A 27,448-nucleotide genomic window follows, 5' to 3' on the forward strand; every position below is an offset into this window, starting at 1 on the left:
CGCCCCCCGAGCACTGACATCACTGTCGCCTCGGAGACACGCCCCCCCGAGCACTGACATCACTGTCGCCTCGAAGACACGCCCCCCGAGCACTGACATCACTGTCACCTCGGAGACACGCCCCCCGAGCACTGACATCACTGTCGCCTCGGAGACACGCCCCCCTCGAGCACTGACATCACCGTCGCCTCGGAGACACGCCCCCCGAGCACTGACATCACCGTCGCCTCGGAGACACGCCCCCCCGAGCACTGACATCACCGTCGCCTCGGAGACACGCCCCCCCCCGAGCGTTTCCAATGGGCCATCGGCCCAGCCAATCCCTGGTGTTTACCCTCCACACGCATCGACCTGCTCAGTCCGGGACCACGGTCTTGCTCGATTGGCTTAGAGAGTCGGAAATAATTTCCTGAAATTGTTTACCATTTACTGGAATGGTTCCAGGGACGAGGGACTTCAGTGATGTGGGGAGACGGGAGAAGCCGGGGTTGTTCTCCTTGGAGCAGAGAAGGTTAAGAGGTAATTCAATAGGAGTGTTCGAAATCCCGAGTTTGGGGAGAGAGCGGAGGGGGGGCGGTGAAGGGCCTGAGGTCGCACCGTCTGACGGGCAGGGTGGGCGTGCCTAGGCCCCAGGGCCCCTCCTTACTCTTCATTTTATAGGTCACTCAACAGCTTCCTCTATTGGCCAGGTGCGGAGGTGGCCCAGCACTCGGGCAATGGTGTGGCACAGAGCGGAGCAACAGGGCAAAGGATTAATACCCGGGTTCGGTGATGCGGCCCCAAGAAGTCACCATGGGGGCGGTGAGTGCACAGGGCGTTTCGGCAAGGTGGGGGGAGGGAAGAGGATAGACTGAACAATCTTTGTGGGTGGAGGTCAGAGGGTCTTTGGGGGGGGGGGGCGGAAACCAAGGGGTTTTGGGGGGAAAAGAACTGAGCGCCTGACCCTCCCCCACCCCGTGACGAGCAACCTCACTCCAGGAGGGTGTGAATTCACTTCTTCTGGTTCGAGCCCGACTGGTTTCAGCGCAGAGGGAGTGAGATATTGGACAGAAAATAAAACCTCTCATAAGCCCAAGAGCAGGACACTCACCTCACAGTGATAACATTCCACATGGTAATCCTTATCCATCGACACCACTCGAATCGTCTCCTCCGAACCCTACAAATAAAAATTAAACTCATTCAGGACAATCCTCCCAAGTGTGTGGCGGCCTCTCTCCCTGCCCTATCCCTCTCCTCCCTCCCTCCTCCCTCCCTCCATTTATTACTCTTCCCTGCAAAACACTAACACACAATGACCCTGAAATATAGATCGTAAAAGGAGAGGGGGAAAGGAGGAGAGAGAGAGAGAGAGAGAGAGAGAGAACACCTGTGTTGGGAGGGTGAGAGTCACAGAGAGAGAGCGAGAGAGAGAGCGAGGATGGAGACGGTACCTGTGCTGGGAGAATGGGATGTCCACAAGACGCACATTTTGGCGCAAAAACCCTGGACCAGGAAAAAGATTTGACACAAATTAGACCCACATAAAACATACACACACAGAACCACATTACACCGTGACAGATACCCGGGAGTGAGTTACAGGCTGGAACCTAATTGAGGGGTTTCAATATTGCTATAAACCACATGGACTTGGGCAGTTTACCTCCCTAGTTTTGTTTTAAGCTGGAATGGTGGGGGGGGGGGGGGGGGGGGGGGAAAGAGGGGGTCGAATTACTCTGGGCTGACACTCCCAGTGCCGCACTGAGGGAGTGCTGCACTGTCGAAGGTGCCGCCTTTCAGATGAGACGTTAAAGATCCCAGAACACGATTTGAAGAGAGTTCTCCCCGGTGTCCTGGCCAACAATCCTCCAAAAGCACTAAATAAACTGTGATTAGCTGGTCATTCCTGTGTGTGGGATCTTGCTGGGGACAATGTGCTGTTTGAGCTACAGAACAGCAGTCACTGTACGTCATTGTACAGGAGGCGCTTTGGGAGGTATCTGAGGATGGGAGACGGTGAAATAGAAACACAAATCTTGGCTTTGATGGGCTGCGAGGAAGGTCAATGGGAGAGGAGTTCAAAATGAGGAGGTGTTCTGATAGAGTAAATAAACTGGCAGGAGGGTCGGTAACCAGAGGTCACAGATTTAAAGTAATTGGCTAAAGAACCAGAGGGAGGAGATGAGGAGAATTTTTTACGCAGCGAGTTGTTCTGATCTGGAATGCGCTGCCTGAAAGGGCGGTGGAAGCAGATTCAATAATAACTTTCAAAAGGGAATTGGATAAATACTTGAAGGGGAGAAATTTGCAGGACTGTGGGGAAAGAACAGGGGGAGTGGGACTAATTGAATAGCTCTTTCAAAGAGCCGGCACAGGCACGATGGGCCGAATGGCCTCCTCCTATGCTGTAAGATTCCATGGTTCCTGATCGTGACGCTGCTGGAAAGTGCGGATCTGTTCTGGATGTCGGACGAGAGCGGGACCAGAGTCGGCCGTGATGTCCCCTGCCCCCCCCCCCCCCTCGCCCCCGTGGTCGAATAGTTGGATAGCCTGCCGACACTCACTGCATAGGCTCACACGTGAGGCACTGCCCCTTGGACACGGTGCTGATCGTCTGTGGAACGCTGGGGGCAGGAAACGAGAAGGCAACTAGGTACAAATAGAGAGAGAGAGATGTGTGGATCCTTACGTGTGGTAATCTTTGACGCAGTAAATGTTGTTCTCCACATCAACCGTAAACGGCACGCCATCCAGGCACTCGTTACACACCACGCAGCGGAAACAGCCCGGGTGATAGGATTTCCCGAGGGCCTGCAAAATCTGTACAGCATCACAGGGGAGGGGAGAGGGGGGGGGATAAGTTTGTTTATATTTCACAAATACCAGGAATCGACCACAGCAAAACCCGCCTCTCTCTACCAGCCACCACCCCCCAACCCCCGCTCCCTTTAAAACGAGCCCTCGCTCCTCTGATGGCCTTACGTCATGAGATCTGAAACGTACAATGATATCTCGTGGAGTTAAGGGCTCATCCAGTCACAGGACGAACGATGACCCTTAGCTCGAGTTAAACACTGGAAAGACGGACGGGAGGCCCCTCTTCTGTATCTCATTGCTCCAATAGGTGAATAAGCTGGTTAAAAAGCCATATATTTCAGGCTAAACTATAAATCAGATTCATTGCCAGGTGTAAACTTACACAGAGGCAAAAAAATAAATAAACCGAGCAGATGAAGAGCAGTATGTTACTCATCATTCACCAACACTTTAAACCATTCTCTGAAACTAAAGTAACAAAGAGTTTTGGAATTAAGAGACCGTTATCTGCATCTTTGATAAGACACAACACAGGCACTTCAGCTCCCTGGGGTTTGACCTATGACTAGGAGCCCCAATCCTGCATAACACAGGCTCCAGTTCTGACACAAAAGCCAAGTGTCTTTCAAGAAAACCCCCAAACTCTTTCTCAACAGCCCAGTAACCATTGATCATTTCTATCAGTGTGGATGCGAGGTGATAAACGATGTCCTCAGCAGTCTGACGGACACATTATATCCGGCTTCAGACTAAACATCTTGAATCTCGTGTCTGGGCAGGACCATCCTTTAAGCAACAAGATGACATCATATATCATCAAATGGAGAGTGTTTCTGTCCCATTAATGTCCAACGCCTCCAGATAGAATGATATAATCTCTCTACCGACAGTCCTCTGAGACAAAGGGAATCTCATCAGTAGCCGGACATCCCATTTTAAAACTCCCAATTCCTACAATTTCAATCAAAATATACAGAAACTTTTATTAAAACATAACAATTACACAGAATAAATACAGAGTAAAACTCCCTCCACACTGTCCCATCAAACACTCCCAGGGCAGGTACAGCACGGGTTAGATACAGAGTAAAGCTCCCTCTACACTGTCCCATCAAACACTCCCAGGGCAGGTACAGGGTTAGATACAGAGTAAAGCTCCCTCTACACTGTCCCATCAAACACTCCCAGGGCAGGTACAGCACGGGTTAGATACAGAGTAAAGCTCCCTCTACACTGTCCCATCAAACACTCCCAGGGCAGGTACAGCACGGGTTAGTTACAGCGTAAAGCTCCCTCTACACTATACAAGTGCCTCTTAGTGCTCCTGAGTGGCACTTTCCTATTTCCCACACCTCCATCCTGTGACTGACAAATTAAAAGCGTTTTGTGCCGTAGCTAAGACCACTCGTACGTCACATCACGTAGAGCCGTTACAGCCAGCGGACAGTCAGGGCCGGATCGACAGTCACTGCGTCACCCAGTTGCTCAGGTTGAGTTGTTTATGTCGAAGAATTAATACTGGGAACGCTCACATAAGAAGTAGGAGCAGGAGCAGGCCATACGACCCCTCGAGCCTGCTCGCACATTCCTTACCATCTCCATTATCAGATGTCCACAAACAAAACACTTGTCTGCCGTCTGCTGGAAACCCGAATACTGTAAAACACAAACATTCACTTTTATAGATTCCTCGCAACACAATCATGGGTTATAAATTCCACTCGGGTGATCGGCAACTCGTTCCACACCTCGCCCGATGCTCGCCTCAAATTTTAAAATTCTCATCCTTGTTTTCAAATCCCTCCATGGCCCTCGCCCCTCCCTATCTCTGTAACCTCCTCCAGCCCCTACAACCCTCCGAGATCTCTGCGCTCCTCTAATTCTGGCCTCTCGCGCGTCCCCGATTTTAATCGCTCCACCATTGGCGGCCGTGCCTTCAGCTGCCTAGGCCCTAAGCTCTGGAATTCCCTCCCTAAACCTCTCCGTCCTCCTTTAAGACGCTGCTTAAAATCTACCTACCACAAGAGTTCTCGAAGGGCTGGAGGAGGTGACAGAGATAGGGAGGGGGCGACAGAGATAGGGGCGAGGCCACGGGGGGATTTGAACACAATGGTGAGAATTTTAATTATGAGGCGTCACTGGACCGGGAGCCAACGTAAGTCGGCTTCTGCTGATCGGAATCCCAGGGAAAGGGGATGGAGGGCAATAAATTAAGTTAGTCAGGGCTTCTGGTTTTTATCCAGTTCCCCCTCGCTGGAGATGTGGGCGGGTTGGCGATGGGACTGGTCCCCTAAATCAAAAAGATCATTGTGACGAAGAACGGCCAATGGGACAGATACCAGGAGGCGGCCATTCTGGGTTTCCTTCCTAATGGGAGATTTCCGGATGATGTCACTTGTCGGCTGGCCCGGGGGGGGGTGAACTCCGGCTTTGGAGCATCCCAGGAGCAGCCCAACCCCGGGGAACGTGAAACCAGGCCCCCCACCCGCCCCCGGTTACCCCACACTGGTACACCGCGGTGCATTGGGATATTTTCTGTTGGCTCTCTCTCGCTCTGGGGCACTGATGTCAATTGCCGAGACCAGCTCTCCCTCAGCCAGGGTCACCCCGTGGATCCCAGAGAGGTGAGCACACTCAGAGACTGATCGAAAAAGCAGCGGCTGGTTATGGTGTCAGGAGAGGAGCTTTTCAGTTAACTCCCCGATCCTTCGTGCTCTCCACCTCTTCCCTAATCGATTGAGGAATGCAGCCGACTTGTTACTGATTATAAAGCTTCAGTGAGCTTGTCAAACAGAGGCAGAGAGTACAAAAGCAAGAAAATTATGCTAAATCTTTAAAAACACTGGTTATGCCTCAGCTGGAGTATTGTGTCCAATTCTGGGCACCACACTTTGGGAAGGATGTCGAGACCTTAGAGAGGGTGCAGAGGAGATTTACTAGAATGGTACCAGGGATGAGGGACTTCAGTTATGTGGAGAGACTGGAGAAGCTGGGATTGTTCTCCCTTAGAGCAGAGAAGGTTAAGGGGAGATTTGATAGAGGTGTTCAGAATCATGAAGGGTTTTGATAGAGTAAATGAGGAGAAACTGTTTCCACTGGCAGGAGGGTCAGTCACCAGAGGACACAGATTTAGGATAATTGGTAAAAGAATCAGAGGGAGATGAGAATTGTTTTTACGCAGCGAGTTGTTCTGATCTGGAATGCGCTGCCTGAAAGGGCGGTGGAAGCAGATTCAATAATAACTTTCAAAAGGGAATTGGATAAATAGTTGAAGGGGAGGAAATCAAGAGGCCACAATTGGAGGAGAGCAGGGATCTGGGGGGGGTTTTGGGCTGGAGGAGGTTAGAGGGATCTCACCCTCACTGACAGTCCAAACCCAAACCCCCACCCCACCCCCCCCACCTTAGAAAAGGGTTGAACATCTCAACAGGTTCTCTCCCGGACACAGCCCGAGCTCGCGACCCACGGCCACTGGGCTGTGCTCCCCTCACAGTTCCGTCGGTCGCCGTGTTAAAACGTCGCAAACCCTCGCCGTTACACACCTCGGAAATCAGCGCAGGACAAACAAACTCACCAGGAAATCTTCCTCACAGTACACCTTCCCGTTCACATTGTAGAAAGCCTTCCCTCGTAACCTTCGCCCTGTCGGAAAACACTCAGCGTTAAACAGAGCGAGAGAGTTTATCACAAACATACGAATCTGACAAGTGGGGAGAAGACTAGCCGGTCCACCAAACCTGCCTGGGTATTCATTCCCCTCCCTCCCGCTACACCCCCACCCCTCACTGGGGGAACGCTCCATACCCAAATGGCAATTCTCCACGTGTGAGTCTGCACAGTCAGTGCTGCAGGCTATTCGACCTCAGGAGGCATTACAGCCAAGCCTAATCCTGTCCTCACCCAAAGTCCTCACACAACACCCACACATTCCAGGAGGGGGGAGGGAATCAGGCCGGAGAATCCTGGCTGATTTTCGCCCCCTTCCCAATCCCAGGGGCACGAAGGTCAGCGGGGAGCAATCCCTTCTCCTGCTCTGGCATGGACTGGGAATCATTCCCGGTCTGTGTAGCTCTGTATCAGACTGGGTATTATATTTAACAGGAGCTATCAGAGGTGCTGTGGACACAGTCAGTTAATAGCAGCGCCTCTGGTCAGTTCCCAAACCCGCGCTGCAGTGTTTACACACGGTTAAAGAATAACGAAGGGCTCTCTTTTGCGAGCTGCTGCTTTCTTCATTCTCTTCTTTTCACTCCACCCGTCCTGAAACCTGTTGACATCTCGCTGAGGTTCAGCTCTACAGGTGCCAATCACCCGACTGACCAGTGTTACTGACCAGCTATTCGGCCAGTGAGGGAGGGAAGGAAGGAGGGAGGGAGGGAGGGGGGCTGAGGGAGGGAAGGAGGAGGGGGGGCTGAGGGAGGGAAGGAGGGGAGGGAGGGAGGGGGTGCTGAGGGAGGGGGGTGAGGGAGTATCACAGCCGAGCCTGATCTTGCCCTCACCAGATGTGCGCACATGAACACACTTCACTATCCAGAGACTTCTGCTGAACACGTTGGGTAATTTTCCACAGAGGGAGGGGGGAGACAGAATTGCATTTATATAGCGCCTTTCACAAACTCAGGACAACCCAAAGCACTTTACAGTCAAATGAAGTACTTTTGAAGTGGGGTCACTATTGTGATGTAGGAAATGAATTTGCGCACAGCAAGATCCCACAAATAGCAATGTGATAATGACCAGATAATCTGTTTTTAAGTGTTGATTGAGGGATAAATATTGGCCCAGGACACCGGGGAGAACTCCCCTGCTCTTCTTCGAAATAGTGCCATGGGATCTTTTACGTCCACCTGAGGGGGCAGACGTCTCATCCGTAAGACGGCCCCTCCGACAGTGCAGCGCTCCCTCGGCACCGACCCTCCGACAGTACAGCGCTCCCTCGGCACTGACCCTCTGACAGTGCAGCGCTCCCTCGGCACCGACCCTCCGACAGTGCAGCGCTCCCTCAGCGCTGACCCTCCGACAGTACAGCGCTCCCTCAGCGCTGACCCTCCGACAGTGCAGCGCTCCCTCGGCACCGACCCTCCGACAGTGCAGCGCTCCCTCGGCGCTGACCCTCCGACAGTACAGCGCTCCCTCAGCGCTGACCCTCCGACAGTACAGCGCTCCCTCGGCACCGACCCTCCGACAGTGCAGCGCTCCCTCAGCGCTGACCCTCCGACAGTGCGGCGCTCCCTCAGCACTGGTACTGGAACGTCAGCCTGGATTATGAGCTCAAGTCCTTGGAGTGGGACTTGAACCCACGACCTTGTGAGTCAGAGTGGTACAGCCCCTCCCACTGCCCCAGCTCAGACCAGACCAGCTCAGATTGGGGACAGAACCAGAGACATTCCCAGTCTACGCAGCTCAGATATTCACTGCTTTATCCAGCCCAGCCTTCTGCAATACCTCCGACAGCAAGTTCTTTATGAGTAAAATTACAAACAAGGGAATTCCCCACAAACTCCCACACCCTTCCTAGGAGTAAAACGCTTGGAAAAATATAAATTTAAATTCTTCAAACTCACTGCACAGGTGCCTCGATGACTCAGATTGTTAATGCAGCACGTAGCTAATCCAAACAATAGGGAGGTTGGTGGGTGATGCCTTGGGGAAGGAAGTGGGTGGGTTTATCAACAGCCGCAGGGTTAGATGGTCACCACAGGTGTGTTACAAAGGAATAACACTCCTGTATATATATTATAATAACACGTGTGTTACTGCGTATAATGAATTACTGAATGGCGGAGCAGGCTCGAGGGGCCAAATGGCCTACTCCTGCTCCTATCTCTTATAACACACCTGTATATATAACAACACCGTGCATTACTGGGTCGAACACTCCTGTATATATTTTATAACAACACCGTGTGTTACTGGGTCGAACACTCCTGTATATATTTTATAACACACTGTGCATTTCTGGATATCTGAGAATTTGTTTCCACTGGCGGGAGGGTCAGTAACCAGGAGACACAGATTTAAGATAATTGCCACAAGAACCGGGGCTGGTGGGGGAAGGATGCAGCGAGTTGTGATGATCTGGAATTCACTGCGTGAAAGGGCGGTGGAAGCAGATTCAATAATAACTTTCAAAAGGGAATCGGATAAATACTTTAAAAGGAGAAATTTGCAGGGCTACGGAGAAAGAGTAAGGGGAGTCTGACTAATTGGAGAGCTCTTTCGAAGAGCTGGCACAGGCACGATGGGCCGAATGGCCTCCGTCTGTGCTGTAAGATTCTACGATTGTATGGATGAATGGTTACCGACTCCCGAACCAGAAGAAATAGTCTTTCCCGATTCACTATTGGAATTCTTCGTGGTTTTAAAAATCTGTCAAATCACCTCTCGGCCTTCTCTGCTCCAGTGCAAAGAATCCCAGAATCTCAAGTCTCTCCTCATAACTAGAGTTTCCCACCCCTGGTATCACCCTGGTCAATCTACACTGTACCCTCTCTGTGATAGGGTGTCTAAAGCTGGTGCGTGTGGGGGTGTGTGCGCGTAAGCTGATCTTAACGTGAAAAAAACGGGGACTCGGCGGAGGATGTGAAAGTCTGGTGTCCCGCAGCGAGAGTTGGTGCCTTCAGGAGGAAGGGGAGAGAACTCCGGCAGAAGGGAGGGGAGAGAACTCCGGCAGAAGGGAGGGGAGAGAACTCCGGCAGAAGGGAGGGGAGAGAACTCCGGCAGAAGGGAGGGGAGAGAACTCCGGCAGAAGGGAGGGGAGAGAACTCCGGCAGAAGGGAGGGGAGAGAACTCCGGCAGAAGGGAGGGGAGAGAACTCCGGCAGAAGGGAGGGGAGAGAACTCCGGCAGAAGGGAGGGGAGAGAACTCCGGCAGAAGGGAGGGGAGAGAACTCCGGCAGAAGGGAGGGGAGAGAACTCCGGCAGAAGGGAGGGGAGAGAACTCCGGCAGAAGGGAGGGGAGAGAACTCCGGCAGAAGGGAGGGGAGAGAACTCCGGCAGAAGGGAGGGGAGAGAACTCCGGCAGAAGGGAGGGGAGAGAACTCCGGCAGAAGGGAGGGGAGAGAACTCCGGCAGAAGGGAGGGGAGAGAACTCCGGCAGAAGGGAGGGGAGAGAACTCCGGCAGAAGGGAGGGGAGAGAACTCCGGCAGAAGGGAGGGGAGAGAACTCCGGCAGAAGGGAGGGGAGAGAATTGGTCCCAGAGGCAAAGTCGCATTTCACAGTCGTCAGTCCCATTTCCAGGACCCAGGGTACCGACGCGGTTTGTGTTCCACACGGACTCACTCGACCAGCGCCTGCCCTGGCAGACCGTGACCTGCATCCTCTCAATCAGGGACACCGATTGGTCGAGGACTCTCGTCCCTGGCCAAGTACACAGAGCAACTCGGCTCGGCACCGGGCTGGTGAATGATTGACAGCAGTGAGCAGAGATAAGGGGAACGTAGGAACAGGAGGAGGCCATTCAGCCCCTCAAGCCTGTTCTACCATTCAATTAGATCACAACTGGAATGCAACACAAAAAGAGAAAGGGCAAGAAACACCTTAAAAATAGGACGTCTCCCTCTCAAGGGGCTTTACCTTTAACTTGGAGGAAGGGATTGTTCCTGTCAATGACTCTGGGGAGCACGTGTAGCAGGAAAGCTTCCAAATTTGATCTCCTGGCCCCAGATGGAACAGCATTTAGGGACGGTGCAACTAGCCCAGCAACCCTGAACCAAGGGGGGTAAAACGACCATCGCGTGACTACTGCTGGAGAGTGTGTGTACTATGCACAGTTTTGGTCTCCGGATAGAGGCACTGGAGAAGGTGCAAAATAGATTTCCTAGGATAATACCAGAACGGAGAGGTTATAACTATCAAGAAAGGCTGAACAGGCTGCGGCTCTTTTCCCTGGAGAAGAGAAGGCTGAGGGGTGACCTGATAGAGGGCTTTAAAATTATGAAAGGGTTCGATAGGGTAGATGTAGAGATGTTGCCACTTGTGGGGGAGACCAGAACTAGGAGCCTATAAAAGAGAGTCACTAATAAATCCAATAAGGAATTCAGGAGAAACTTCTTTACCAGAGAGTGGTGAGAATGTGGAACTCACTCCCACAAGGAGTAGTTGAGGCGAATAGTGTAGATGCAATTAAGGGGAATCTAGATAAACACACGAGGGAGAAAGGAATAGAAGGATATGCTGATAGGGTGAGATGAAGTAGGGAGGGAGGAGGCTCGTGTGGAGCATAAATACCAGGATGGACCTGATGGGCAGAATGTACAGCACAGAATCAGGCCATTCGATGTATCTGGACATCAGGTTCGGAGAAGGTTGGGCTCAGCTGTGATGCCCTCGTGGGTGAATAGTCAGCTGCCAGTATCCATGGCATTGTTCAATGGAAGGAGTCGGTGTCTTCAGGGAGGAAGTGGGTGGGGAGCGGGGGATGGGAAAGGGAGGGGCAATGGAAGGAAATTAATTGCATGTGTACACTGACACATTCAGTGGCTCCAGTGCAGCAACTGAAGGGTTAAAAGCTGGTCTGAAGTGATGACCAACAGAAAATGAACATCGTTCAGATGTCAAACACCAGAGTGAACCGAGCACAGGTTAATCTACAGTCTCCCCGTCCTCTCAGCTTGCCCCTGCCTGCCTGATCACACGACACACACACACACACACACACACACACACACACACACACAGTTGATGGCCGCTGCTGCCTCAGGTATCTCCAGACTGGACACATTCTCAGAACTGAATTGAATCTTCAACTCATTGCATCCGGGGCCCAACCCCCACCTCAGACTAAACAACAGAATGCTGTTCTCACACTTTCTGCCGGACACGCAATATAATTTTGTTCTTCCCCTTAATATTCTTCTCTTCCTCCTCCCCCAGCTCTACACCGACTATTCACTAATTTCCTTCCTCCTCCTAACCCCCCCCACCCCCCAAGGCCTCCGGCAAGACCAAGATATGCGACAGCAAACCCGGGTCCCCCTAGCCCCTCGTTCTCTGCCCCCACATTCCTGCTCGGGCCTCGATGCCGAAGGAGCCACCTCACTCGCCCTCCGTGGGTCGGGCTTTGCCTCGGCTAAACGAGCTGCAGGCCCGAGTTAACAGACTTCAAGATAAAAGCACTGGAAACACCAGCCAGCTCCCTCCACCATCTACCGCAGCAAGCGCCCCGTCACGCAAAACAAGGGCAAAGCTTCCCCTCCCCCACTCCTCCGAGCCGGGCAGCATCAATAATATGCATTTATATAGCGCCTTTAACGTAGGAAATCGTCTCAAGGCGCTTCGCAGAATAATTATCAGACAAAAATTGGAGACCGAACCAAAGGAGGAGATAGGAGGGTTCGGCCTTTTCCTTTCTTCGCACTCTTCCCCTGGAGGACAGTGTGACACAGTGTGAGGATCCGCAGGCTGATTAACAGTCTGACACGAACGCTCCTTCCAGGAGCGCTGCACTGTCGGAGGGGCCGTCCTTCAGATGAGACGTTAAACCGAGGCCCCCACCCCCCTCTGCCCCTCTCGGGTGGATGTAAAAGATCCCTCAGTCACTATTGCAAAGAAGGGCAGGGGAGTTCTCCCCGGTGTCCTGGGGCCGATATCTATCCTTCAACCAACATCGCTAAAAGCAGATTATCTGGTCATTATCACATTGCTGTTTGTGGGATCTTTCTGTGCGCAAATTGGCTGCCCCGTTTCCTACATTACAACAGTGACTACACTTCAAAAAGAACTTAATTGGCTGTAAAGCACTTTGGGATGTCCTGAGGTGGTGAAAGGCGCTATATAAATGCAAGTTCATTCTTACTATCCTTGGTACCTGCTAAGAAACAGTTTCAATATTAACAGATACTCAGCAAGTCTAAAAGCAACTCGACTCAGTTGCCTCCCGAGTCAGAAGGTCGTGGGTTCGAGTCCCACTCCGGGACTTGAGCAAATAATCTCGGCCGACACTCCCTCCTTTCCGGGGCAGTTTCTCGAACTCTAGGCTGGGCAGTGATGTGGAGGGGGAGAAAAGTACGTGATAGAAGTGAGGGAACAAAGGAGAGGCGAATGCCCAAACGTGGGTACAAGAGAACGGCCACTGACGAAGCGGGCCGAGGACTGGGTTACTCACCGCAGGAGCAGCAGATGAAACAGTTGGTGTGGTAGAGATTGCCCATGGCCTGACAAGCCTGGCTGGCTCCGTAAACTCCCTTCCTGCATTTCACACAGATCCCTGTGGGGGGGGGGGGGGGAGGGGGGGGGGAAACAAATACATAAACACAGATGAGTTTACTTCAACAAGAATTAAGTTTTTGGCTTGGTGCCTGCCCCTTTAAATCCAATCACAATACGCAAGGAGTTTTAAAATCCCTGCTGTCCTGGGGCCAATTACTTATACCTCAACCAACAACACTTTAAAAAAAAAACATTGCTGTTTGTGGGATCTTGCTGTGCACAAATTGGCTGCTGCGTTTCCTACATTACAACAGTCACTACACTTCAAAAGCATTTTACAGCCAAGAAGGTAATTTTGGACGCCCTGAGGTTGTGAAAGTCGCCATTTAAATAGGATAAAAATTGGCCCAGGACACCGGGGAGAACTCCCCAACTCTCTTCAAAACAGTGCCTTGGGATCTTTTACTTGCAGCCGAGAGGGCAGACGGGGACTCGGTTTAACGTCTCTTCCCAAAGACGGCACCTCCGACGTTGCAGCACTGCCTCAGTACTGCACCGAGAGTGTCGGCCGAGATTATGTGATCTTGTCTCCGGAGCGGGGCTTAAACACACAGGATTCAGAGATGGGTGCAATACTCACAGAACCTCAGTTAACAAGGACATATTCGGAAACTACCACAGCTGCATTTATAAAAGGGGTCCTGAGGTCCAGGGAAAAGTCAGAAGAGACAAGGGACCTGTCGCTGGGCAGATTAACACCAATACACAATAGGGAATAAAAGACTGCAGCCTGAGATTTTTATTGTTGTGCGATATTCTTAATATTCGTTAACTCTGTTTCTTTCTCCACAGACGCTGCCTCACTTGCTGAGCTTCTCCAGCATTGTCTGTTTTTATTTCAGATTTCCAGCATCCGCGTTATTTTGCTTTTGGTTCTTAATATTATCCCTGAAACTATTCCCTACGGTACCCACTCTAGTTTGACACAGCTCAAAACACTCTCCAGACACAACCCAGTCTGGAAGGACACAGCCTGTAATCAAATGGTTGGATGTTTCTCAGTTCAATTGGGCACAGTATAAACCATCGCACTCCCACCGTTACACTGTACTCAAACCGCCATCCTGCAGGAAAGTCACAACAAAGGAAGGGCAGCCTACATTCACATCGGTCTTTCTGCAGTCGAAACTTTTCTTGCAATAAAGAGTTGATTAGCTGGAGGTCACATTCCCCGAGGGGTCAGGGTGGAACCTGGCACAATCTACTGTACAATTACTGCCATATTCTCAGCGAGATCAGAGGGAGGCCCTTTCAGACACGATTACATGCCTGATAATACTGCAGCCTTCAAAGCTGCCCCGGCAGTAGCACGAAGGGCCTGCAAACACCGAACAACAATCAACCGCCCTCCCTCCCTCCGAAACCAAAATAAATTATAATTTAACTCTGTACAGAGATCAAACCAACTTTATAATCTTGCAAAATAAGCGTAGACGACACTCACTGGCAACTGGCCAAGAACTGCCTCGTAAATCAGGGCACGTTCTTTACCAAAGGGGCTAATCACTGGGCCGCTCTGGTTTGGGTGCAAGGTTTGAATGTGAAAGTCTGCAGGTCTGCTTCTCTCTCCCCCCCTTTCCCCCCGCTGGCTCAGTGGGGAACAGAGCCGTTGCAGCCCGGGGAGATCCAGACTCCACCGCTGGACTCGGCCGATCAGCAGCAGTGTGGTGAGGTGCTCCCCAGACTCTGTCTGAATCATCCAGCGTCGGCTAAACCATTCCTCGTTTGTCCACACACAAACCACCCCACCCGAACGCCCATTCCCACCATGTCCACATATGAACACTGGGAATGTTGGGACAGGCAGCTCATCTCCCTCCCTAAACACTGGCCAAACTTATTTTGTTTTTTTGAAGACACTGCCCCTTTAATCATAGAATCGTACAGCGCAGAAGGAGGCCGTTCGGCCCATTGTGCCCGTGCCGGCTCTTTGAAAGACCTGTCCAATTAGAATCACAGAAAGGTTACAGCATGGAAGGAGGTCATTCGGCCTATCGAGTCCGTGCCGGGTCTTTGCAAGAGCGATCCAGCTAGTCCCACTCCCCCGCCCTATCCCCCGTAGCCCTGCAAGTATTTTCCTTTCAAGTACTTATCCAGTTCCCTTTTGAAGGCCGTGATTGAATCTGCCTCCACCACCCCCTCGGGCAGTGCATTCCAGATCCTAACCACTCGCTGTGTAAAAAAGTTTTTCCTCATGTCACCTTTGGTTCTTTTGCCAATCACCTTAAATCTGTGTCCTGATTCTTGACCCTTCCACCAATGGGAACAGTTTCTCTCTATCTACTCTGTCTAGACCCTTCATGATTTTGAATACCTCTATCAAATCTCCTCACAACCTTCTCTGTTCCAAGGAGAACAATCCCAGTTTCTCCAGTCTCTCCACGTAACTAAAGTCCCTCATCTTTGGAATCATTCTAGTAAATCTCTTCTGCACCCTCTCTAAGGCCTTCACATCTTTCCTAAAGTGTGGTGCCCAGAACTGGACACAATACTCCAGCTGTGGCCAAACCAGTGTTTTATAAAGGTTCATCATAACTTCCGTACTTTTGTACTCTATGCCTCTATTTATAAAGCTCAGGATCCCGTGTGTTTTTTTAACCACTTTCTCAGCCTGTCCTGCCACCTTCAACGATCTGTGCACATATACCCCCAGATCTCTCTGTTCCTGTACCCCTTTTAGAATTGTGCCCTCTAGTTTATATTGCCTCTCCTCATTCTTCCTACCAAAATGTTTCCCCACCACCAAGGTTAAATTGACTGGCCTGTAGTCAGTCCCACTCCCCTGCTCTTTTCCCCAGGGCCCTGTAAATTTTTCCCCTTCAAGTATTTATCCAATTCCCTTTTGAAAGTTATTATTGAATCTGCTTCCACCGCCCTTTCAGGCAGCGCATTCCAGATCAGAACAACTTCCTGCATAAAAAAAATGTTTTCTTATGTCACCTCTGGTTCTTTTGCCGATCACCTTAAATCTGTGTCTTCTGGTTACCGACTCTTCTGCCACTGGAAACAGTTTCTCCTTATTTACTCTATCAAAACCCCTCATAATTTTGAACACCTGTATTAAATCTCCTCTTAACCTTCTCAGTTCTAAGGAGAACAACCCCAGCTTCTCCAGTTTGAGCAGAGACTGACTGTGTGTCGAGATGCTACACTTGAGGTGGAGGGTGATGCGCCACAGACTGATCCATAACAAGACTGGCTACCCAACCCCAAACATTCACAATCTGCTCAGTGCCGTCCAAACCAGGCAGGTCTCGTCTCTGCTGCGTTAACTAATGACAGCAAGGGGTGGAGATCGGGTGGGGTGGGGGATTACAATTACTGAGGGTGAGAGAGAGAGAGTGAGAAAGAGAGACAGCGAGCTGGGGTGCAGAAGCGAGAGAGGGAGCGAGAAAGCAAGCGAGAGCGAGGGAGAGAGAGAGCGAGAGAGACCTGCTCCTCTTTCAATAGTGACATCTGAACATGAAGACAGAGCCCTGGTTTTAAAATCACATCTGGCCAACAACAGGAAGAGGAAAAGGCTAGAGTTGGTATCCAGTAACTCGTGCTGCAGAATGCACAGGCATGGACACCAGGCAAAGACAGCACCCCACGGTCAAATAGCAGGATAAACAGAGGGCCCCCATCTGCCCTTTCGGGTGGATGTAAAAGATCCCACGGCACTATTTCGAAGAAGAGCAGGGGAGTCCTCCCTGGTGTCCTGGACCAATATCACTAAAAAACAGGTTATCTGGTTATTATCACATTGCTGTTTGTGGGATCTTGCTGTGTACAAATTGGCTGCCACGTTTCCTACATTACAACAGTGACTACACTTCAAAAGTACTTCATTGACTGTAAAGCGCTTTGGGACGTCCTGTGGTCATGAAAGGCGCTATATAAATGCAATTCTTTCTTTCTGGAAAACAGGGGAAAGGAGGGAACCTCCCTCCCAGATAAGTAGCTGAATGGAAGGACATTTGTTAAAATCTGTTTCTCCCACGCCCTATATAGAATCATACAGCACAGGAGGCCATTCGACCCATCATGCCTGTGCCAGCTCTTTGAAACAGCTATCCAATTAGTCCCACTCCCCCAAGGCAAATTTTTCCTTTTCAACTATTTATCCAGTTCCCTTTTGAAAGTTATTATTGAATCTGCTTCCACCGCCCTTTCAGGCAGCGCATTCCAGATTAGAACAACTCGCTGCGTAAAAAAAATGTTTCCTCATCTCCCCTCTGGTTCTTTTGCTGATCGCCTTAAATCTGTGTCCTCTGGTTACCGACCCTCCTGCCACTGGAAACAGTTTCTCCTTATTTACTCAATCAAAACCGTTCATGATTTGGATTTTGAACACCTCTATCAAATCTCCCCTCAACCTTTTTTGCTCTGAGAACAACCCCAGCTTCTCCAGTCTCTCCACATAACTGAAGTCCCTCATCCCTGGTACCATCCTAGTAAATTTTTTCTGCACCCTCTCTAAGGCCCTGACATTCTTCCGAAAGTGCGGTGCCCAGAACTGGTCACAATACTCCAGCTGAGGCCTAACCAGTGTTTTATAAAAAGTTCACCATAACTTCCTTGCTTTTGTACTCTATGCCTCTATTTATAAAGCCCAGGATCCCGTATGTTTTTATAACAGCTTTAACAACTTGGGAGTCCAGGAGATCAGGTCAGCAGACACGCTGGATTATCCAGTTTCATTTCCAGCCCCTCCTCAGTTCTCACTTTCAAACACACAGGAAAATCACAATTTTGCGGGAATTCCCAATCTTCAAAGGCAACTGCACCAAACCGAAAAATAAATAGCAACTTAAAGACCGGGGGGAGGGGACCGAACGTTCCAACAGGTAACTGAGAATTCACAACTTCAATCTAGAAAGGAGAGGAGGACACAATAAAACAAACCCTTAAACTTATTTTTTTTAAAAAATCCCACAGCACTACTCAAAGAGGAGCAGGGAGTTATCCTGGCCCATAAATAACACTCAACCAACATCACTAAAACAGATTTAAAAAAAGAACTTGCATTTATATTGCGGTTTTCGCGACCTCAGGACGTCCCAAAACTCTTTTAAAGCCAATGGAGGTACTTTTTGAAGTGTGGTCACTGTTGTAATGTAGGAAACGCGGCAGCCAATTTGTGCACAGCAAGATCCCACAAACAGCAATGTGACCAGAAAACCTGTTTTTTTTTTAGTGATGTTGGTTGAGGGATAAATATTGGCCCAGGACACTGGGGAGAACTCCCCCTGCTGTAATTCGAAAAGTGTCCTGAGGATATGAAAGGCACTAAATAAATGTACGTCCTTTCTTTTTTCTTGATTTAAATGTCTGGGGGTGGGCTGGATAAACCGATTTCATTCTGAGAGGCCCCACTATCTGATCAGGTTACTACACCTGTGTTTAAATTCAATATCCTCTCACTCACCCCCCACCAGTAGGTGATGCATTTACATTGGGGTGCAGTTCTGCAGATGACAGTCCCTCATGTATCTCACCCAATTCCCAATTGGTGACCCCAGACAGTGAGTGTCAGCAAGCTATTTGACTGTGGAGAGCATCACAGTTGAGTCCAATCATCGAAACATAACAGCTTTCCAGGGCATGGGGAGGGAGGGGGGCACTGGATAGTGATCGGGAGTGGGAACACTTGCCTCTCCCTGGCCCTAGGGTGATAAAGCAAGTTGTACTCAGTAAACCCAGCACAGACTCAGGGTTGAACCTGGCACTTTCATGGTCGGTACGGCTCTGTGCGACAGCGGCCTCGGCTGCTACCAGCTAAAAGAAACTAAACTCCCGTCACGGAGACCAGCCGGCTGTGTTACAGACAGTCTCATAAACTGGGGAACAAAAAAACACATCGGCTCAGTAAACGATCAGGTAAAGCTGGGGAGGGTGGACAGGAGAATTAATCAGCAGAACTTTGGACATTAATTTAGGAAATGAATCGAGGACCGTCTGATCTCCAGAATGGGCCACAACATCACTTTGTTCAGGTCACACCTGTGGTCTCAGATAGAACACGGTACGCTTTGGGACTGATTCATTTCCTGCAGATGAACTGGAATGAAGGCTTTTATTAAAGTGTCAGCGAGATTCAGTGCGTCGTTCAGAACGAAGTTAACACTTTGTCCCCAGGTATTGATTTTTCTCAATCCTTGAAACACACCCCCCCCCCCCCATCAGTTCCACAAGGTTCCCACTGTAACAGGGGTTACAGCCAGTGTATGTGATACTTGTATTGTTCACCATCAACAGGCTCTTTTGCCCCAAAGGGTTAATAATAAAAGGGGTTTCATTCCTCCTCTCCTGACGGTGCGGACTCCAGCTAGGGTACAGTTCCTTGCTATCCCTCCAGTGGCTCACCCTAGGGACCATTCTTCACATGTGTGCAAGTCTGCAAGCACTGCGACCATGGACAGCATCACATCTAAGCCCAATCCCAACATGCACTTTCCAGCAGGGATCAGGAGGATGAATCCTGGCTGATTTTTCCCTTCCCCCATGATCAATCGAAGCACCAGTAGTCGTGACCCAGACTGAGGCCGGCTAATTTAGCACAGACCCGACTCTCAAACCTGGGCCCTCCTAGTCAGTACCGGCTTAGTGCTCCATTGGATGCTGTATTTACTCACAGGGGAACCACTTAAACATTCACATCTGCAGTGAAAATACGACAACTTGTGTTGGGGAGGTAGAAATACAAACAGTTCAGCCCATTCAACTCTCTCGAGTCTGTCAGCCGCAGCTCAGTGGTAGCACTCCCACCTCTGACTCAGAAGTTCATGGGTTCAAATCCCACTCCACAGACTTCTGCACAAAATCTAGCACCTTTAACGACCTCAGGACGTCCCAAATCGCTTCACAGTCAATAAAGTACTTTCAAAATATAGTCACTGTTGTAATGTAGGAAACTCAGCAGCCAATTTTCACACAGCAAGGTCCCACAAACAGCAATGTGATAAATGACCAGATTATCTTTTTTTCAGTGATGTTGGTTGAGGGATAAATATTGGCCAGGACACCGGGGAGAACTCCCCTGCTCCTCTTCAAATAGTGGCCGTGGGATCTTTTACATCCATCTGTGGGGGCAGGCAGGGCCTCGATTTAACATCCCATCCGAAAGACGGCACCACCGACAGTGCAGCACCCCCTCAGTACTGCACTGGGAGCGTCAGCTTAGACCACGAAGCTGTCGGATTGTTGTAAAAAACCAACTGGTTCACGAGTATCCTTTAGGGAAGGAATCCTGCTACCCTTACCCAGTCTGGGCCTATAGTCCAGTCCCACACCAACATGGTTGACTCTTATCCTCCTCCTGAAGTGGCCTAGCAAGACGCTCAGTTGTATCAAACCAATACAAAGATAGTGGCTCAAGGAGGAGGCCCACTACCACCTTCTCAGGGCAACTAGGCAATAAACACTGGTCTGGTCAGTGACCCCACATCCCAAGAATGAATTTTTTTTTAAAAAAGAATTAACTCAACAACGACTGGGGGGGGGGGGGGGGGGGGGAGGGGGGGGGGGATGGAATGGCTGAGTTGTTTACTGTAGACTGGTGGATGTCACCGCTAGGGAATGGAACACACCCCCTTTCAGGCATCCAATGTCAACATCTAGCACCGCTGGGCTAGATACAGAGTAAAGGTCCCTCTACACTGTCCCATTAATCACTCCCAGGGCAGGTACAGCACGGGTTAGATACAGAGTAAAGCTCCCTCTACACTGTCCCGTCACACACTCCCAGGGCAGGTACAGCACGGGTTAGATACAGAGTAAAACTCCCTCTACACTGTCCCATCAAACACTCCCAGGGCAGGTACAGCACGGGTTAGATACAGAGTAAAGCTCCCTCTACACTGTCCCATCAAACACTCCCAGGGCAGGTACAGCACGGGTTAGATACAGAGTAAAACTCCCTCTACACTGTCCCAATAACGTGCCTGAGCTCAAATCTCAGAAGAGCCTCCTGCTGAATAAACAAACACTAAGTTCCTACCAGTGTGCAAGTGCTTTGTGCCATCCTGGAAATGAGGTAAACAAACCAGGAAGGTTTCAGCTTTAATGCCTGCACCAACGTCACCGATCACACCCAGGGCAGTGGGACACTGGTTAACCTCATAGCCCAACATATAACTGCAGAGAGGAGAAGAGGGTCAGGATGGGGTCGAGTACTTAGAGCCTTAACAATTTGCAGTTTGCAGTGCCTTTAATGTAGTAAAACGTCCCAAGGCGCTTCACAGGAGCGATCAGACAAAATTTGACACCGAGCCATTTAAGGAGATATTAGGACAGGTGACCAAAAGCTTGGTCAAAGAGGTAGGTTTTAAGGAGGGTCTTAAAAGGAGGAGAGAGGTGGAGAGGTTTAGGGAGGGAATTCCAGAGCTTAGGGTCTAGGCAGCTGAAGGAACGGCTGCCAATGGTGGAGGGGTGGAAATCGGGGATAAGCAAGAGGCCAGTTCCATCCCTGGTGTGTTCCTGGGTCTCTTTTATACCTCACACTCTTGGATAAGAGGAGGAATGTCAGGGGGTTTGGGGGGGGCACGGGGAGAACCAAACGGACATGCCAACGCTTAAATAAGAGAAAATGCCTGAAATACACAGGTCGATTGGCACGTGAGAGAGAGAGCTAGGTTTGAGATCCAACCAGAAGACTCACCTTCCTTTTCTCTTTCACACGCTGACTGACCGACTGTGTTGATCATTTCAGATTTACAGAATTCGCAAATCCTAACTTCACGCCAGCCCTTATCTGGTACTCGAACCCACGATCGGGGGGGCGGGGGGGGAAAAGAGGTGTGAAGCAAGGCTTCTGATCACTAATCCACATACATATTTCCACTGCTCTCTACTCCCAAGGTCACTGCTTCAATTATGTTAAGTGAACCTGGAAGTGTCCCAAAGGGTAAACGATCCAGGGATTTTTTTAAAATCAGCTTCCTACTCAGTAATGGCTCTCTCATCAACACATGGCTGCCACCTGGAGACCACTGTGATGCTGGAGACTCCTCAGCAACTTCGCAAACCTTATTCGACACAAAATACTTCCAAACCAGCTCAAATCTCCTGCAAAGGTCCATGGACAGCTCTGCCAGATGGCCGAGTGAGTGGATGTCCAGTCCAGTGTGATAAAGAAACTATTTGCATTTCTATAGCGTCTTTCACGACCACAGGACGTCCCAAAGCGCTTTTCAGCCAATGAAGTACTTTTCAAGTGTAGTCACTGTTGTAATGTAGGAAACACAACAGCCAATTTGCGCACAGCAAGATCCCACAAACAGCAATGAGATAATTGACCAGATAATCTGCTTTTTTAAAATCATGTTTTTGTTTAATTCGTTCATGGGATGTGGGCGTCGCTGGCGAGGCCAGCATTTATTGCCCATCCCTAATTGCCCTCGAGAAGGTGGTGGTGAGCCTCCTTCTTGAACCGCTGCAGTCCGTGTGGTGATAGTTGTTGAGGGATAAATATTGGCCAGGATACCGGGGAGAACTCCCCCTGCTCTTCTTTGAAATAGTGGCCGTGGGGTTTTTTTACATCCACCCGAGGGGGCAGACGGGGGCCCTGGGTTTAACGTCTCGTCCGAAAGAGGGAGAATGTAATAGAAGGATATGCTGATAGGGTTAGACAAAGTAAGATGGAAGGAGGGTCACGTGGAACGTAAACACCAGCACAGACCAGTTGGGCCGAACGGCCTGTTTCTGTGCTGTACATTCTATGTAAACAAACATTAGACTGAACTTGGTGCTGTCGGGAGAGGGCGATTCTGTGCTGGCGATGAGCTGTTTTTCCACTCTGGGTTTTTCAGCTGCAACATCCTGCCAGTTTTAACTGTCTCGGTTCTTATGTGTTTATCCAGCTTCCCCTTAAATGCATCTATGTTTTTCCCCACAACTACCCCTCATGGTAGCTTAAAGTGAGAGTATAAAACAACATGTGGTTGTACTGGAACTGCAAACGACCACTGTGATCACCTTAGAAACTTTTTCCAGTGGCAGGAGGGTCGGTAACCAGAGGTCACAAATTCAAGATAATTGGCAAAAGAATCAGAGGGGAGATGAGAATTTTTTTTTTATGCAGCGAGTTGTTCTGATCTGGAATGCGCTGCCTGAAAGGGCGGTGGAAGCAGATTCAATAATAACTTTCAAAAGGGAATTGGATAAATACTTGAAAAGGAGAAATTTGCGGGGCTATGGGGAAAGGGCAGGGGGAGTGGGACTAATTGGATAGCTCTTTCAAAGAGCCGGCACAGGCACGATGGGCTGAATGGCCTCCTTCTGTGCTGTACCATTCTATGATTCAGTGAAAGCCCCTAAGTCTAAACAAAGACCAATACTGTAATCCGTCTGTCACGCCCCTCCTCACAGTGTGATGTTTCTATCCAGTTCCCCAAATTTGCCAATGCTGTCCCTCCCGTGCTTTTCTGCTCCATCTATTCACCATCTGGGAGAGATTCAGCTCCCAGCAAACCGCTGACCTCAAGGTGCTTAATATCAGTGAACGTAGAAACATCCTCTATTCTTTCAGCACGAAGCACAAACAGACACCAACACACTCGAAACCCCTTAAGACATCGCTCCCTGCAATCCCGGAGTCTCCCGGGGCTGATCTGTGATTGGTTTGGATGCCCATTGCATTAATGGACCATTTTTTCCTCCTCTCGTGTCCCCCAGACACTGGGGTGAGGTTTTACGGGACTGGTAACTGGCCCGTTCTTTGCGCTTGAACCTGTACAGTGAAAACTGGCAGGCTGTTCCACCACAGAAGGCGTCACACGTGCTCCCCTCACATCCACCCTTGTGGACATTTCAGCAGGAGTCACTACGGGGTGGGGGACCGTCCCTGATTTCTGCCCTCGCCAGACCAGCGGCACTGAGACCAACACCCTGGGTGCGATTAGCTCCCTCAACACAAGCTAGCGATGATCTCTGGGATGTTCCTTTCCCAGCATGACTCAATCATTCAATAGACAAACTCACTTCATAGAATCGTAGAATCTTACAGCACAGGAGGCCATTCAGCCCATCGTGCTGGCTCTTTGAACGAGCTATCCAATTAGTCCCACTCCCCCGCTCTTTCCCCATATTCCTGCAATTTTTCCCTTTTCAAGTATTTATCCAATTCCCTTTCGAAAGTTATTATTGAATCTGCTTCCACCGCCCTTTCAGGCAGCGCATTCCAGATCATCACAATCAAGGGATATGGGGATCGGGCGAGTTGAGGTCGAAGATCAGCCACGATCTTATTGAATGGCGGAGCAGGCTCGAGGGGCCGAATGGCCTACTCCTGCTCCTATTTCTTATGTTCTTACAATCCGCCACATAAAAACATCTCCCCTCTGGTTCTTTTGCCAATTATCTTAAATCTGTGTCCTCTGGTTACCGACCCTCCTGCCACTGGAAACAGTTTCTCCTTACTTACTCTCTCAAATATGATTTTGAACCCCTCGATCAAATCTCCCCTTAACCTTCGCTGCTTTAAAAAGGAGAACAACCCCAGCTTCTCCAGTCTCTCCACATAACTGAAGTCCCTCATCCCTGGTACCGTTCTAGTAAATCTCCTCTCTCCAACACACAGAGGGTAGCTGCACAAATTACCAAAAGGCAGTAAACGCACGGGGCTTGGTTTGTGCTTTGGATGAGCGACATAGCTCAGTGTCTTGAGACACTGAGGCCAGCAGAGGAGGTGATTAATATTTAATACAGTGACATGGGTCAAGCCAACGAGAGAGGGAGAGAGAGACAGGAACAGAGAAAACAAATGATGTGAAACACGGATCGAAGGCCCAGCTGAACAAAGCCGCAGCTCAGGAATTAAAAAAAAAACAAACTCAAATTTCGCTTTCATTTCTGGAGCCTCCTCGAAACACTTTTCTGAGACTTCTCACGGATTGAAGTATTCCCGAGGGATTGGGGCGGGAGAGTTAGCAGCCTGTTGCATGCATTCCTTTCCATAAAGCACTTTGTTTAAATATCCCCCATTCACTGCTTCACATTTCACATGGATTGGGCTGCTCTGATTACAGGTGCACAGACCCAACCTCTCCCAGCAAGAAATGGGTTTCTTCCCTCTGAAAGATTTCTTATAATAAAGTATTCAGGCCTCCTCCAGGATGGACCCGATGGATAACTGTACCCTACAGAGTAGGCAGCACTCAGGAGCAGCAGGAGGCCATTCAGCCCCTTGTGCCCATTCTGCCATTCAATCAGATCATGGCTGATCTGTACCTCAACTCCATTTAGCCGCCTTTGCTCCACATCCCTCGATACCCTTTGCCAATAGAAACCTATCGATCTCAGCCTTGAAGCTCCAATTGAACCCCAACATCGACAGCTTTTTTTTTTGGGGGGGGGGGGGGGCGGTGGGGGAGAGGGGAGGGAAGAAAAAAGCTCCAGATTTCCGATCCCCTTTGTGTGAAAAAGTGCTTCCTGATTTCACTCCTGAACGGCCTGGCTCTAATTTTAAGATTGTGCCCCATCGATCTGGACTCCCCCCACCAGAGGAAATTGTTTCCCTGTATCTACCCTATCGAATCCTATTATCACTTTAAACACCTCAGTTAGATCACCCCTTAATCGTCTAAACTCCAGGGAATATGAGCCAAGTCTATGCAACATGTCCTCATAATTTAACCCTTTAAACCCTGATGTCTGCGCTGTACCCACTCCGAGGCCTCTCAGGACTGAGCTCAGTTAAGACGGCGGAAGGGACACTGCAATAAGTCTCAGTCTTAGGGAGGGGCCAAACTAATCAGCCAGGGTTCCTGCTCCAGACCCTGCTGGGAAGTTTATATAATGGGGGCACCGGGAGAGGACAGGCTTAGACTGGGCACTGACACCCTTCCCCTGGTCGAATAATCTGCCTGCACTCAGTGTCAAGTGTCACACACGAATAATGGGAGCACAGGAAGCAGCCATTCGGCCCATCATGAGCCGTGCCGGCTCTTTGAAAGAGCCATCCAATGATTGAGTGAGGGGCCAGAGAGTAACCGAGGTCCATCGAACCTCTCCCCATCGAGGAGTCACCCCTCGGCTCTTGTGCATTTAATAACCCACGGTTAGAATGCTACAACAACTTGCATTTATATAGCGCCTTTAACATAGTAAAACGTCCCAGGGTGCTTCACAGGAGCGATTATCAAACAAAATTTGACACCGAGCCCCACAAAGAGATATTAGGACAGGTGACCAAAAGCTTGGTCAAAGAGGTAGGTTTTAAGGAGCGTCTTAAAGGAGGAGGAGAGAGAGGCGGAGAGGTTTAGGGAGGGAATTCCAGAACTTAGGGCCCAGGCAGCTGAAGGCACGGCCGCCAATGGTGGAGCGATTAAAATCGGGGCTACGCAAGAGGCCAGAATTGGAGGAGCGCAGAGATCTCGGAGGGTTGTAGGGCTGGAGGAGGTTACAGAGATAGGGAGGGGCGAGGCCGTGGAGAGATTTGAAAACGAGGATAAGAATTTTAAAAAGAGGAGCTGCCGGGTCGGGAGCCGATGTAGGTCAGCGAGCTCAGGGGGTGATGGGAGAACGGGACGGTGCGAGTTAGGATACGGGGCAACAGAGTTTCAGATGAGCTCAAGTTTGCGGCACTAAAGGAAAAAAAGACTTTTATTTCTATAGCGTCCTTCCCAACCTCAGGATTTCCCAAAGCATTTTACAGCCAATGAAGTACTTTTATGACAGGTGATATATAAATAAAAGTCCTTCCTATTCTTTCCTTGAAGGGGAACACGGAAACAAACTGGGCAATAGGATAAACAGATGGGGAGGATGAGGAATTCTGCTGTGGCTCGCTATCCAAGCACTGGGAATCCTGGGGGGGAAACCAGGCAGGGGACCTGCTCCCGGTCACTATCCACCGACCCCCCCCCCGTCGGACAGTCCAAGTGGATGGGGACACGGTCTAGCTCACCCACAGAGCAGTACCCCAGCGCGGAGAGCAGAGCAGCAGAGAAAATGACCCCTCGCTCCCCGTAATATGCCCCCCCCCCCCCGAATGTTTATAGGATGGTCAGAGGCAGGAATCGACTTCTGGGTTCAGCACAAAGCCCAGAGAACGTGTCACCCTCACAACTCGGAGTTTGGATTATGTGTAAAGTGACCTCGGCTGTCCAGTGTCTGCCATTTACTTCCCATTTCTTTTCTGACCACTTCTTCTGCCACCATCTGAAGGAATCGGCCCCTTGCTGGGGCGCAGTTACATAGGCAACGTACCTGCTACCTGGCCCAAGGGGTGGGCTACAACAGAGGCCGGGGGGTGGGGGGGGAATCAAGGTCCTAAGCTCGGAATTCCCTCCCCAAACCTCACCACTGCATTTAAGGGGAAGCTGGATAAGCACGAGAGAGAAAGGAATAGAAGGATATCCTGATAGGATTCGATGAAGTAGGGAGGGAGGAGGCTCATATGGAGCATAAATGCCGGCACGGACCAGATGGACAGAATGGCCTGTTTCTGTGCTGTAAT

General features: G+C 50.2%; 1 protein-coding gene across 1 annotated transcript in view; it reads right to left on the minus strand.

The window, feature by feature from the left end:
- Positions 1–27,448, minus strand: part of wtip (WT1 interacting protein) — a 35,615-nt gene that overhangs the window by 3,683 nt on the left and 4,484 nt on the right. Inside the window, exons 2-7 of the mRNA XM_067998197.1 lie at positions 12,905–13,006; positions 6,374–6,441; positions 4,393–4,455; positions 2,672–2,802; positions 1,434–1,485; positions 1,091–1,159 (exon numbers count right to left, since the gene is read on the minus strand). Of these exons, the coding sequence (XP_067854298.1) occupies positions 1,091–1,159; positions 1,434–1,485; positions 2,672–2,802; positions 4,393–4,455; positions 6,374–6,441; positions 12,905–13,006 (485 nt within the window). The remainder of the gene's footprint in view (positions 1–1,090; positions 1,160–1,433; positions 1,486–2,671; positions 2,803–4,392; positions 4,456–6,373; positions 6,442–12,904; positions 13,007–27,448) is intronic.

Source organism: Heptranchias perlo, chromosome 16, assembly GCF_035084215.1.
Source record: "Heptranchias perlo isolate sHepPer1 chromosome 16, sHepPer1.hap1, whole genome shotgun sequence".
NCBI classification, from domain to species: Eukaryota; Metazoa; Chordata; class Chondrichthyes; order Hexanchiformes; family Hexanchidae; genus Heptranchias; species Heptranchias perlo.